The sequence below is a fragment of the Macaca fascicularis genome, chromosome 14 (genome assembly GCF_037993035.2).
Source record: "Macaca fascicularis isolate 582-1 chromosome 14, T2T-MFA8v1.1".
Lineage (NCBI taxonomy): Eukaryota > Metazoa > Chordata > Mammalia > Primates > Cercopithecidae > Macaca > Macaca fascicularis.
The window spans coordinates 16,234,153-16,246,286 of NC_088388.1; the positions used below are offsets into that span (position 1 = coordinate 16,234,153).

A 12,134-nucleotide genomic window follows, 5' to 3' on the forward strand; every position below is an offset into this window, starting at 1 on the left:
GTGGCCTCTCAGTTACTTCTCCATTTGTGGGTCACCTTGGGAGAGCAGAGGAGGGGAAGGAATTTAGGTCTTCTTACCCTCTGGGCTGCCTGTCCCTGCTCCCTGAGCCCTGGAGGGCTGGGGTGGAATATGGAGAATAAACCTGTACCTATTTTATTTTATTTTTTTTGAGACAGAGTCTCACTCTGTCACCCAGGCTGGAGTGCAGTGGCATGATCTCGGCTCACAGCAACCCCTGCCTCCTGGGTTCAAGCGATTCTTCCACGTCAGTCTCCTGAGTAACTGGGATTATTGGCACCTGCCACCATGCCCGGCTAATTTTTATATTTTTAGTGGAGATGGGGTTTCACCATGTTGAGCAGGCTGGTCTCAAACACCTGACCTCAGGTGATCCATCCGCCCAGGCCTCCCAATGTGCTGGAATTACAGGCATGAGCCACCGTGCTCGGCCCTACAAATCTGCACTTTCTAATTGACAAGGGTCACCCTCCACTCATGTGCCAGGCATACTCATGTTCTGAGAAGCATACCACAAGGATGCCTCTGAGTTCACCCTGACAAGTCCACGAGCTCTTGGCAGAGGTATCTGGCAAATTCAAGGTTTGAGACATGCTGGCCTCTCTTTAACATGCAGCAAATTTGGTTAGAGCTTGGTCAGTTAAAATTTTGATGTTTTGTTTTGCATTAATTTCAATTTACAAGAAATATTTCATTTCTATTTCACTATTTCATTTATCTCGAATAGTGAATTTCTTAGTATCCCCTTAATTTCTTAGTGTCCCTGAGTTGAGCACCTCCCCTGCCTGATTCTAGTCCAGACCTTGGGGTGACACAAGGCTGGTGGGAGATGGGAGGTGAGGAGGGGAGGGTTGGGTGGAGAGGATGATCTACAGAATGCTGGAGAGACTCCGCGTGGAGCTTTTCATGCTGCCTCTTGCCAGCCCTGAAGCTATGCCTTAAGGTTGGACAAGGTGGCATATTCTAGATCAGAGATCCTCAGCTGGGGCCATTTTTCTCCCCAGAGGACATTTGGAAACATGTGGAGACGTTTCTGATCATCTGCGGGGATGGGGAGAGGTGCTACTGATATCTGGTGGGTAGAGACCAGAGGGGCCATTAAACTTCCTACAACGCCCAGGACAGTCCCCCACAACAAAGAGTTATTTGACCTCACACATTAATAACACAAAGGTTGAGGAACCTTGATCTAGATCCACAGCACAGAAGAAGGGATGTAGATTTTTCACACATTAAAGATGAGAAAGCTCATGCTTGTAATCCCAGTGACTCAGGAGGCTGAGGCAGGAGGATTACTTGAGCCCAGGAATTCAGGGTTACAGTGAGCTATCATCGCAGCACTTCACTCCAGCCTGGGTGACAGAGCAAGATTTTGTCTCTCAAAAAAAAAAAAAAAAAAAAAAAAAAAAGAGGCAGACAGGCGCAGTGGCTCGTGCCTGTAATCCCAGCACTTTGGGAGACCGAAGTGGGTGGATCACGAGGTCAGGAGTTCGAGACCAGCCTGGCCAACATAGTGAAACCCCATCTCTACTAAAAATACAAAAATTAGCCAGGTGTGGTGGTGGGCGCCTGTAATCCCAGCTACTCGGGAGGCTGAGGCAGGAGAATCGCTTGAACCCGGGAGGCAGAGGTTGCAGTGAGCCAAGATCGCGCCATTGCACTCCAGCCTGGGTGACAGAGCAAGACTCCATCTCAAAAAGAAAAAAAAAAAAAGATGAGAAAGAAGAGTGAGAAAGAGGAAGGGAGAGAAAAGAGAGAGAGAGAGGAAAGAAAGAGAGAGAAGGTTTTGGAGTCAAAAAGACTTAGAAATTCCAGTTCTTCTACTTCCCACGGAACCTTTGCAAGTTGCCTTCTCTCTTTCTCTGAATCTCACATTTTGCCTCTGTGAAGTAGGGGTGGTCATACATGCCTGGTGGAGACGAGGTGGAGATGAGGGTGAGGGGTGTGTTGCCCACAACACCCCTAGGATGGGTGAGAGCTTGGGAGCACTGAGCCTCCCCTTCCCCTCTTACTGCCTCCCCTCATTGTCTCCCACAAGCTCCCTGGGATCTCCACAAACAGGAAGCTACTCCTGGAGTTAAGGTGCGTTGTTCAGACTGGGGCGCTTTAGGGGGCATAAATAATAATTATGCCTGGACAATGGACATAACATCCAGGGCCTCCTGAAGCAAACCAGGGTATGGGGCACCCACACATGGCAGTAGGCCCCAGGAGGCAGGTCCCTGCAGTCCCAGCAGAGAGCAGGGCACAGGGTTGAGATAACTGAGCAAACTTCGTTATCAGCTCCTTTGTCCCCAACGCTGACCTAGAGCAATCATTCTGGCCTCTTCCCACTTCCCCAGAAACCCAGTATAAAGGCTGCTTCTGGGCCCCGAAGGCAGAGGCACTGAGAGTGGAGGTCTCAGACTCTTGGAAGGTGAGTTCTCTTCCGGCTGCCCAGGCAGGACCAATGTAGGCCCTGGGAAGAAGAAGCACCTCATAGGGCAAACATGTAGGAGGCCTGTCCTTAGGAACATCATGGCTAAGCAGACCTGTCCCCGCCGGGGCAGGAGTCTGGGCTGAAGGTGATACTGGAGAGCAGCAACGGAGACTGGAAGACGAACTTTTGTACCTGAGTTATCCCTCCCACTATTCCTTTTCTAGACTCTCCAGCTCAGCGTCTGTTCATGGCAAGAAGAGAAAGCAATCGAGTTTGCTCTTTAATCAAACAATTAAACAAACATTCCCTCTATACTATGTGCCAGGGGCTACACTAGATACACAAAGACAGCCCGCAGAAGGAAGGTGGAGTAGCGTCCTCACTAAAAGACAGTAGATATGCAACGCCTCCTGTTCCTGCCCGTTCTTCTGCTGGGAACAGTTTCTGCTCTTCATCTGGGTAAGTCTCTCCCTTCCCTCTTCATCCGTCTTTCTCTTTTTTCCTTTTTCCTACACTCCCCTCCCCCAGCTTTTATTTGCACTCATGAGGTCAGGACCACAGCCTTCCCTCTTTAGCCGATACAGCTCATCTCCGGTAAGATATCACCTGGACTCAGAACTGTAACCTGGAACTTTCTTTTTTGTTTTTTTGTTTTTTGTTTTGAGAATGAGTCTCACTCTGTTGCCCAGGCTAGAGAGCAATGGCACGATCTCGGCTCACTGCAACCTCCGCCTCCCGGGTTCAAGCAATTCTTCTGCCTCAGCCTCCCGAGTAACTGGGACTACAGGCACATGCCACCACACCCGGCTAATTTTTGTATTTTTAGTAGACGGGGTTTCACCATATTTGCCAGGCTGCTCTTGAACTCCTAACCTCATGATTCGCCCACCTTGGCCTCCCAAAGTGCTAGGATTACAGGCTTGAGCCACCGTGCCTGGCCAACTGTAACCTGTACTTTCAAAAGGAAAAACCACCCACCTGTTAAGATGAAGGGCTGGTGACTGCTCTGGGCTTCTCACACGTGCTTTCTCCCACCTTCAAAACATGCACTCATGGTGTCGGCCAGGAGTCAGGTTCTTGTCCATTTGTGGGTGTGACCCGAGAGATCTCTCCTTACCTAACACCAAGGAAATCTTCCAGGCTTGGCTGCAGGTGGAGTTCCTAGGAAAGCTCCAGGGAAGTTGCTGGAGCTGTCCACGGTGCTGGAACAAAGAAGCTCTTGACCTGATGGCAGGTTACCTCTTTTTCCCAGAGAATGATGTCCCCCATCTGGAGAGCCTAGAGACAGAGGCAGACCTAGGCCAAGATCTAGCTAGTTCAAGGGAGCAGGAGAGAGACTTGGCTCTGACCAAGGAGGTGACTCAGGCAGAGGGAGAGGAGGTCAAGGCTTCTGCCTGTCAAGACGCCTTTGAGGATGAGGAAGCCATGGAGTCGGACCCAGCTGCCTTAGACAAGGACTTTCAGTGTCCCAGGGAAGAAGATATAGTTGAAGTGCAGGGAAGTCCAAGGTGCAAGGCCTGCCACTACCTATTGGTGCGGACTCCTACAACGTTTGCAAATGCTCAGGTAAGTAGTAGGGAGGCTACTGCGGAGGACCTGGGGGAGAAGAGAGTACATTCAGTCTTCTGTTCCCTATTCATTTAGGCTAGTGCATCAGAGTCACCTGGAGGTATTGTTAAAACAGATTTATGGGCCTCACTCGCACAACTTCTGATTTAGGAGGGCTGGGGTGGAGCCTGAGAATTTGCATTTAAAACAAATCCCCAGGTGATGATGATATTGTTGGTCTGGTGGAGAACCACTGATTTAAACAAAAGGCTTCAGTGTTAGAAACACCTGTGTTAAATTCTGGTTCTGCCTTTTATTGGCTGTGTTACCTGGGCAAGTCGCTTTGCCTTTCAGAGCACCTTCCTTTGTAAAATGAAGATATATAGCACCAACTTCTTAGGGTTGTGGTGAGTATTATATGAGATAATACATGAAAAGTGTTTGGAATAGTCACTGGGTCATAATAAACTCTCAATAAAAGGTGGTTTTATTGTCAATAATAAATATGACAATATTTATTATTGACAATATGTTTATGCCTCAATAAAAGGCAGGATTGTCCTGACAGCTAATGAAAGAGCAAAAGATAGGATTAAGGGAGGCGAGTAGGTTTATTTTTTTATTATTTTTTTATTTTTATTTATTTATTTTTTTGAGACGGAGTCTCGCTCTGTCGCCCAGGCTGGAGTGCAGTGGCCGGATCTCAGCTCACTGCAAGCTCCGCCTCCCAGGTTTACGCCATTCTCCTGCCTCAGCCTCCTGAGTAGCTGGGACTACAGGCGCCCGCCACCGCGCCCGGCTAGTTTTTTGTATTTTTTAGTAGAGACGGGGTTTCACTGTGTTAGCCAGGATGGTCTCGATCTCCTGACCTCGTGATCCGCCCATCTCGGCCTCCCAAAGTGCTGGGTTTGCAGGCTTGAGCCACCGCGCCCGGCCCAAGTAGGTTTATTTTTAACCTGAAAAGGGATGCTGGGCTCTTGCCTGGAGACTCAGAAACTTGAAATAAATAAGAGGAAATTCTCTACTTTGTTTCTGTCTGCAGAACGTCTGCAGCAAATGCTACGGAGGCAACCTTCTCTCCATCCACAACTTCAACTTCAACTATCGCATTCAGCGTTATGCTAGCACAACCAACCAGGCCCAGGTCTGGATTGGAGGCATCCTCAGGGGCTGGGTAAGTCAGGGGCGAACTCTCGGGTGCAGTAAGTTCTTTCTGATTGTGTTAAAGTAGCACCTGATGGTGCCAAGCTTCAGGCCAGCAGCTAAAGTGTCCTTAATGTGGCAGGCAATGATGTTCTGGAGCTGGCGTGTACTGGCTCAGGAGAACTGATGGTGCACATCTCTTCCCAACTCCATGCTCAGTGACTACATGCTTGCAGCTTGACATCAGCCATGGTGGGAGTATTTACACACAAGAAATTGGCAATTGCTACACATCAGGGCTCCTTTCTACTCCCCATCCTTCCAACCACCCCAAGAGCTGGTATAAACATTTACCAGCATACCACTGGAGTCACGAGACAGAGTCCAGGCCCACCCAGCTTAGTCACTTAGAAAGCTAGCTAAATAAGTTTCTCAGAGCCTTGTTTTTTTTTTTTTTTATCCCCGAAATGGGGACCTTCTTCTCTCAGGGTGGTTCTGGAATTGTGGGTGAAGAAGTGACATTATATTTGGTACTCAAAGTATGGTCCATAGATCAGCAGTGCCACCATCACCTGGGAACTTGTTAGAACTGTAGAATCTTGGATCCCACTGCAGACCTCTCGAATCAGAACCTACATTTTAACAAGATCCCCGGGAGATAATGTACACACAGTAAAGTTTGAGAAGCCTGCTCTGTGTGATGGCTGACAGAGATGGTTGCTCTTCTTGTCACTGCCTGGAAACTCTTAGGAGTGGGTCTCTAGGGTGTCTGGCTCCTGGCCGGGTAGGCAGTGAGAGAAGTCAACAGGGGGTATTCTGTGAGGTCCTGGATCTGAACCTCTGCCCTCTGACCTAGCCTGTCGCTTCTCTAGTTCCTGTGGAAGCGGTTTTGCTGGACTGATGGGAGCCACTGGAATTTTGCATACTGGTCCTCAGGGCAACCTGGGAATGGGCGTGGGTGCTGTGTGGCCCTATGCACCAAAGGTGAGGGGGAAGGGCACCAGGGCAGGGAGAAGGGGTAGTAAAGTGGAATTCTTAATACTACCCCTTTGAGCTGCCTGAACACACCTCCCCAGACTCAGACCCTCCTGCTGACTTAAAAATCAAAGTCCTGTGTGTGAGGAGGGCTGAGACATAGGGAATCCTCAAAGCAAAACCAGGTGATAGGAGTTCCGGAGAGGGGGTGGGGGGTGGGCTGGAAGGTGTGTGTGTGGGAAAATTCTTTGCCTCCTTCGATATGAGGGCAATAGATTCCAACAACAGATGTGACCAATGAGAGTGGCAGAAGTGGATATAAGGTGTGGATGAGAGAAAAGGAAGGATGGGGAAATTAGGGGTGGCTGAGAGACAAGATGCCTGCCTCCAACAGCAGATGTGGGCGGCAGCATGGGTGCCGGATGTGACGGACTTTAGTATAGTGGCTAAGACCATATGTGCTGGAGAAAGACCCTGCAGTTCACATCTCAGCGCAGCCACTTGCTGACTGAGATACAGGCACATTGTTTATCTCCACTAAGCCCCCGGTTTCCTTATCTGTGAAATGGAGATAATGGCAGCACCCACCTCTTGGAGTCGTGGTAAGGATTAAATGCAATAGTCCACCTAAGTCCATCTAATGCATTTAGCACACAGCCTAGCTTGCAGTAAGAGTTCAGCAAATGTGAGCCAGTAGGGATGTGGGGCAAGCACACAGCTGGCAGATGACGATGGCCATTGATGGGGACATAGGGGGCCCCTGAGGAGGGAAGGAGATGAAGCCCAGGCCAGACCCCGCGGGGCGGTTGACTTCACTGTGCTCTCTGCTGCTAGGAGGTTACTGGCGACGAGCTAAATGCAACAAGCAACTGCCCTTCGTCTGCTCCGTCTAAGTCAGCGGCACTGAGATCCTGCCAGCAGCCTCCTCCCGCCCCCCAACCACTCCTGCTCATAAATCCAGACTTCTCACAGCATTTCCTGACTCTCGTTTCTTTATTGCTCACTTTGGGGGATAACCCCAGTTCAGGAAAATCCTGGAAGCATTCACTCTTTCGGGAAAGTGACCGATGGGCCTGGCGGCTGTGCTGGGAGGCGGAGCGGGACCCGGGGTGGCGCGGTCCCGAAGGCCTCCTTGGGCATGGGGTAGGGATGGGGGGATTGGGGCAGGGGTGTGGGTGGTGGGAGTAGAGGTGGTAGAGATGGGAGTAGGGGTGGGAGTGGGGAGGTGGGGCGATGGGGTAGGGGTGGAGGTAGGAGATGGGAGAATGTGCGTAGGGATGGGTGTGGTGGAGGTGAGGGGTTGGGAGTAAGTGTGGGGGTGGGAGGTGGGGGGATGGGAGTAGGGATGGGTGTGGTAGAGGTGAGGGGTTGGGAGTAGGGGTAGGGATTGGGGGTGTGGGGGTGGGAGTAGAGGTAGTAGAGATATGGAGATGGTAGTAGGAATGGGAGTGGGGAGGTGGGAGGATGGAAGTAGGGGTGGGAGGTGGGGAATTGGGAGTTGGGGTAGAGGTGGGAGGTGGAGGGATGGGAATAGGGATGGGTGTAGTGGAGATGAGGGGTTGGGAGTAAGTGTGGGGGTGGGAGGTGGGGGGATGGGAGTAGGGATGGGTGTGGTAGAGGTGAGGGGTTGGGAGTAGGGGTAGGGATTGGGGGTGTGGGGGTGGGAGTAGAGGTAGTGGAGATGGTGGTGGGAATGGGAGTGGGGAGGTGGGGTATGGAAGTAGGGGGGTGGGAGGTGGGGAATTGGGAGTAGGGGTGGAGGTGGGAGGTGGGGGGATGGGGGTTGGGGTGGGAGTGGAAGGTGGAGGGATGGGAGTAGGGATGGGTGTGGTGGAGGTGAGAGGTTGGAAGTAGGGGTGGGGGTGGGAGGTGGGGGATGGGAGTAGGGATGGGTGTGGTGGAGGTGGGGGAAATGGGAGTAGGGGTGGGGGTGGGAGGTGGGGGGATGGGAATAGGGATGGGTGTGGTGGAGGTGAGGGGTTGGGAGTATGGGTAAGGATTGGGGAGGTGGGGGGTGGGAGCTCAGTTGGTGTGGGGTGCTTTTCTGGTCCTCTTGCTTTGTTTGGATTCAGTATGGGGTGCAGGTTGGGATGGATGGCTTTCCAAAATAAAGGCCATGGAGCTGATTCAAGAGTTGGTGTAGAACATTGAGGTCCCACCTAGGGAACACCACGAGGAGGTGGGGAGAAAGCAGTCTTGTCTTGGGGCAGACTGCTCCTCAGGCCCTGTGCCTTTCTGGCTTCTGGTAATGGCCCCCAATTCCATTCCCAGCCACCTCTGTGAGTCCCCAGCCTCCTCTGAGGCACGTTCCCCATCCATTGCCAGGAGGGTGATGGTCCTCCCCTTCCTTCCTCCTGGCCTACCTCTGCAGAGGGGCCACATCCTTAGGAGGGAGAGGCTTCTCCCCAGGAGGGCCCTGGGCGCAAAGCCAGGGTGTCTGGTAGTTCCCATTCCCAGTTCGGCAGCCCCAGGCCTCTGTGTCTGTCCATCACCCACTTTCTCAGACCCTGGGGACATTGAGAGAGATTATTGTTGTTGCTCTTAACTTTGTCACAGATGAGGTACCGGGCTCCAGGAAGGATGTAGAGTTGATGAAGCAGGAAGCTCACATCTGAGACTGGGTATCAAGAGGGTAGAGAGCCCTGGATTGTGGGGGGTGGAGGCAGAGAGGAGAGAGAGACTTCATGGGCGTGTATTTCTACATGGGGCCCAGGGAGAATACAGAAGTATTTCTGTGTGTGCACATGTACATGTGTGCGTATATGGTGTGTACATGAGTCAGTGTTTGTGTACGTGTATACCTGTATATGTGTGAATTTATATATGTAAATGTGCATAAATCTGTGAGTCAGTATGAATTTGCATGTTGACTGTGCATATATTTACATATCTCTGTGTATTTATGGATATGTCTGTCTGCGTACACCTGTGAGTGCATACGTCTGCAAAGCTTTGCAGCCTTATGTTCCTGAATCTCTCTGTGTATGTGTATGTGTCTTCCTCTGTGTCTTTGACTGGTATGTACGTGGGTGGGCATATGTCTCGGTGTGTGTCTGAGCATACCTGCATACCGGACTATGTTTGTGTGTATGTGTATATCTGTACCAGCATCTGATGGGATGTGGTTTCAGGAGCGAAAATAAGTTTTCCTGGATGTGCCGTGTTTCTAAGGGTGCTAAAGTTGAGGGGACAGGATCAGAGAGCCCTGGGGAAACTGGGTGATGGAGAGAGCACAGAGATGAGGCCCTTAAACATGGGCAGGCCTCTGGCAACAGGAGAATGGGTACTGGCATTGCTAGGGACTTTACCCATGCTGGGCCCCAGGGACTGTCTCTACATGAAAAGGCCTGTCCTCAGTAGAGGGGTCTGTCCAACTTCCATGGATGGAAATTGGGTCAGGCAGCTCCTAATCACAGCATATCAGGTGGTCCTTCTCCCCAAGGGCATGGAAGGGGAGCTACCTGGGAGTAGGGCCCCACACAGGTCTGCGCACTACACACTACAATAGTCCATTCTTTTTTTTTTTTTTTTTAACTTTATTTGAGGTTCATGGGTACTTGTGCAGGTTTGTTACATAGGTAAACTCATGTCACGGTGGTTTGTTTGCTGTTCAGATTATTTCATCACCCAGGTACTAAGCCTACTACCCAATTTTTTCTTTTTTTTGAGACGGAGTCTTGTTCTGTTGCCCAGGCTGAAGTGCAGTGGCACAATCTCGGCTCACTGCAAGCTCTGCCTCCTGGGTTCACACTATTCTCCTGCCTCAGCCTCCCAAGTAGCTGGGACTACAGGCGCCCGCCACCACACCGGGCTAATTTTTTGTATGTTTAGTAGAGACGGGGTTTCATTGTATCAGCCAGGATAGTCTCTATCTCCTGACCTCGTGATCCACCTGCCTCGGCTTCCCAAAGTGCTGAGATTACAGGCGTGAGCCACCGCGCCCGGCCTACCCAATATTTTTCTGCTCTTCCCCCTCCTCCTACCCTCCACCCTCAAGGAGACCCTAGTGTTTGTTGTTCCTTTCTTTGTGTTCATGAGTTCTTATCCTTTAGTTCCTACTTATAAGTGAAAACATGAGGTATTTGGTTTTCTGTTCCTGCTTTAGTTTGTTAAGGATAATGGTCTTTAGCGCCACCCATGTTCCCAAAAAAGACATGATCTCGTTCTTTTTATGACTGCATCGATTCCATGGTGTATATGCACCACACTGTCTTTTTCCAATGTGTCATTGATGGGCATTTAGGCTGATTCCATGTCTTTGCTATTGTGAATAATGCTGCAGTAAACATTCTCATGCCTGTGTCTTCATGGTACAATTATTTATGTTCCTCTGGGGATATACCCAGTAATGGGATTGCTGGGTCCAGTGGTAGTTCTGCTCTTAGCTCTTTGAGGAATCGCCATGCTGCTTTCCACAATGGCTGAACTAATTTACACCCCCACCGAGGGAGTACGTGTTCCCCTTTCTCCACAACCTCACCAGCATCTGTTATTTTTTGACTTTTTAGTAATAGCCATTCTGACTGGTGAGATGGTATCTCATTGTAGTTTTGATTTACATTTCTCTAATGCTCAGTGATACTGAGCTTTTCTTTTTTTATATGAATAAACCCATTCTTTTATTTTATTTTTTCCTATTGGAGAGTCATGCTTTAAAATAAGCCCATTTTTGATGCTATGCTTCTAGAACAGTGTCGTCTGTCTGTGGGAGTGGGAAGGACAGGCGATAAAGGAAGTTCTGTGCATGTGGTCTGGAGACTGGTATTTCAGCTGAATGCCAAGCCCCTTATATCAACCTCTACTTATCTCCCTGATGGAGAATGGACTTTAGCCAAATCCAGTAGCCCAACATCCTGCCAGTCAAAATCAGGGGTAGGGGTAGGGAGGGGAAAGAAGAGGGGCTAAGACCCCTCCAGACTGAAGCTTACTTGAGGCAGGCCAGGGTAGACAAGATGTCCCTCAAATCTTCAGCATGATCTAGCATTAGGCCTCAACGTCAACTCTTACATTTTCATTCCTTTGGCTGATTAAGGCCTTCCAGTCTTGAATAACCCCTGATTAAAAAGGAAATACTCTTGAGAGAAGAAATTCCCCAGAATGTTATCTATTCATACCCCTGGAAGGCTGATTGGCAGCTTGCTGAGAACAAGATTTTGTGAGAAGGAACACAGAAGGAAAGGATGTGTGGAACTATCAGTGGAAATGGTGGGAGTGGGGTGGGAGGGGGAGAAGAGAAGCTATTAAAATGGAGATAACGAAGCAGAGCCAGGGCTGTGCTCACTATTTTCTCTTCCTAGAAACCCAAGAGAACTAGGACTTTCCCAGTATCCTTGCAGTAAAGCTGGGCTCTGCAGCACGCTGCTGAATCCTGCCAATAAAAAGTGGCTGGAGATGAAGTAAACCCACTCCAGGCCTGGTCTTCGGATTATCCCCTGTGATCCTCCAGTTTTCACTTTCCCTGCAACAGTGACCTGGGAGTCCATGTGTCTGAGATGACACAGCTACCAGATGGAGGGGGCTGTCTGACCTACTTTGCTGTATTAAACCTTGCGATTTTACTTGTTACTGCAGCAAAACCTGTATTACCTGCATGAGCACACATAGAAAAAAAAGGTACTAACAAGTTTCTGGATTTTCCCCAGACAGATAGAGCATAGAAGTCAGGATCTCAGACTCTAGAGTCATACAGTTCTAGGTTCAAATCCTAGTTCTCCTATTTCAGTTTCTTTATTTTAGTATGCATCAGTTTCTTCTTCTGTAAAGTGGGGGGTGACTTAGACAATCCCTGTCACTCATTTGGTCCATTGCCTGCCAATGGTAAGTAATCAATGTTGGCTTTTATGCTGAATGATTAAAGAGGCAATTTAGTGTTAGGAATGGGCATGGGTTCCAGATCTCATTTCCATGTACTTTAAATTTCTTTTTCTATCAAACAGGATTAATAACAAACCAGAGCAGACTCACCAGGGTTGGTGTGAGGATCCATGTGATTATGTTGGTGATTGTGCTGAGTAAACCATAATGCAACAGA

At 49.7% G+C, this 12,134-nt stretch overlaps 1 protein-coding gene across 1 annotated transcript; it reads left to right on the plus strand.

The window, feature by feature from the left end:
- The first annotated feature begins 2,397 nt into the window (after positions 1 to 2,397).
- Positions 2,398 to 7,077, plus strand: PRG3 (proteoglycan 3, pro eosinophil major basic protein 2). The gene is made up of 6 exons (XM_005577864.4): positions 2,398 to 2,434; positions 2,763 to 2,896; positions 3,690 to 4,003; positions 5,028 to 5,159; positions 6,001 to 6,112; positions 6,938 to 7,077. The coding sequence occupies exons 2-6, from the start codon at positions 2,836 to 2,838 to the stop codon at positions 6,994 to 6,996; spliced, it is 678 nt and encodes a 225-aa protein (XP_005577921.3). The 5' UTR covers positions 2,398 to 2,434; positions 2,763 to 2,835; the 3' UTR covers positions 6,997 to 7,077.
- Positions 7,078 to 12,134: the final 5,057 nt, after the last annotated feature.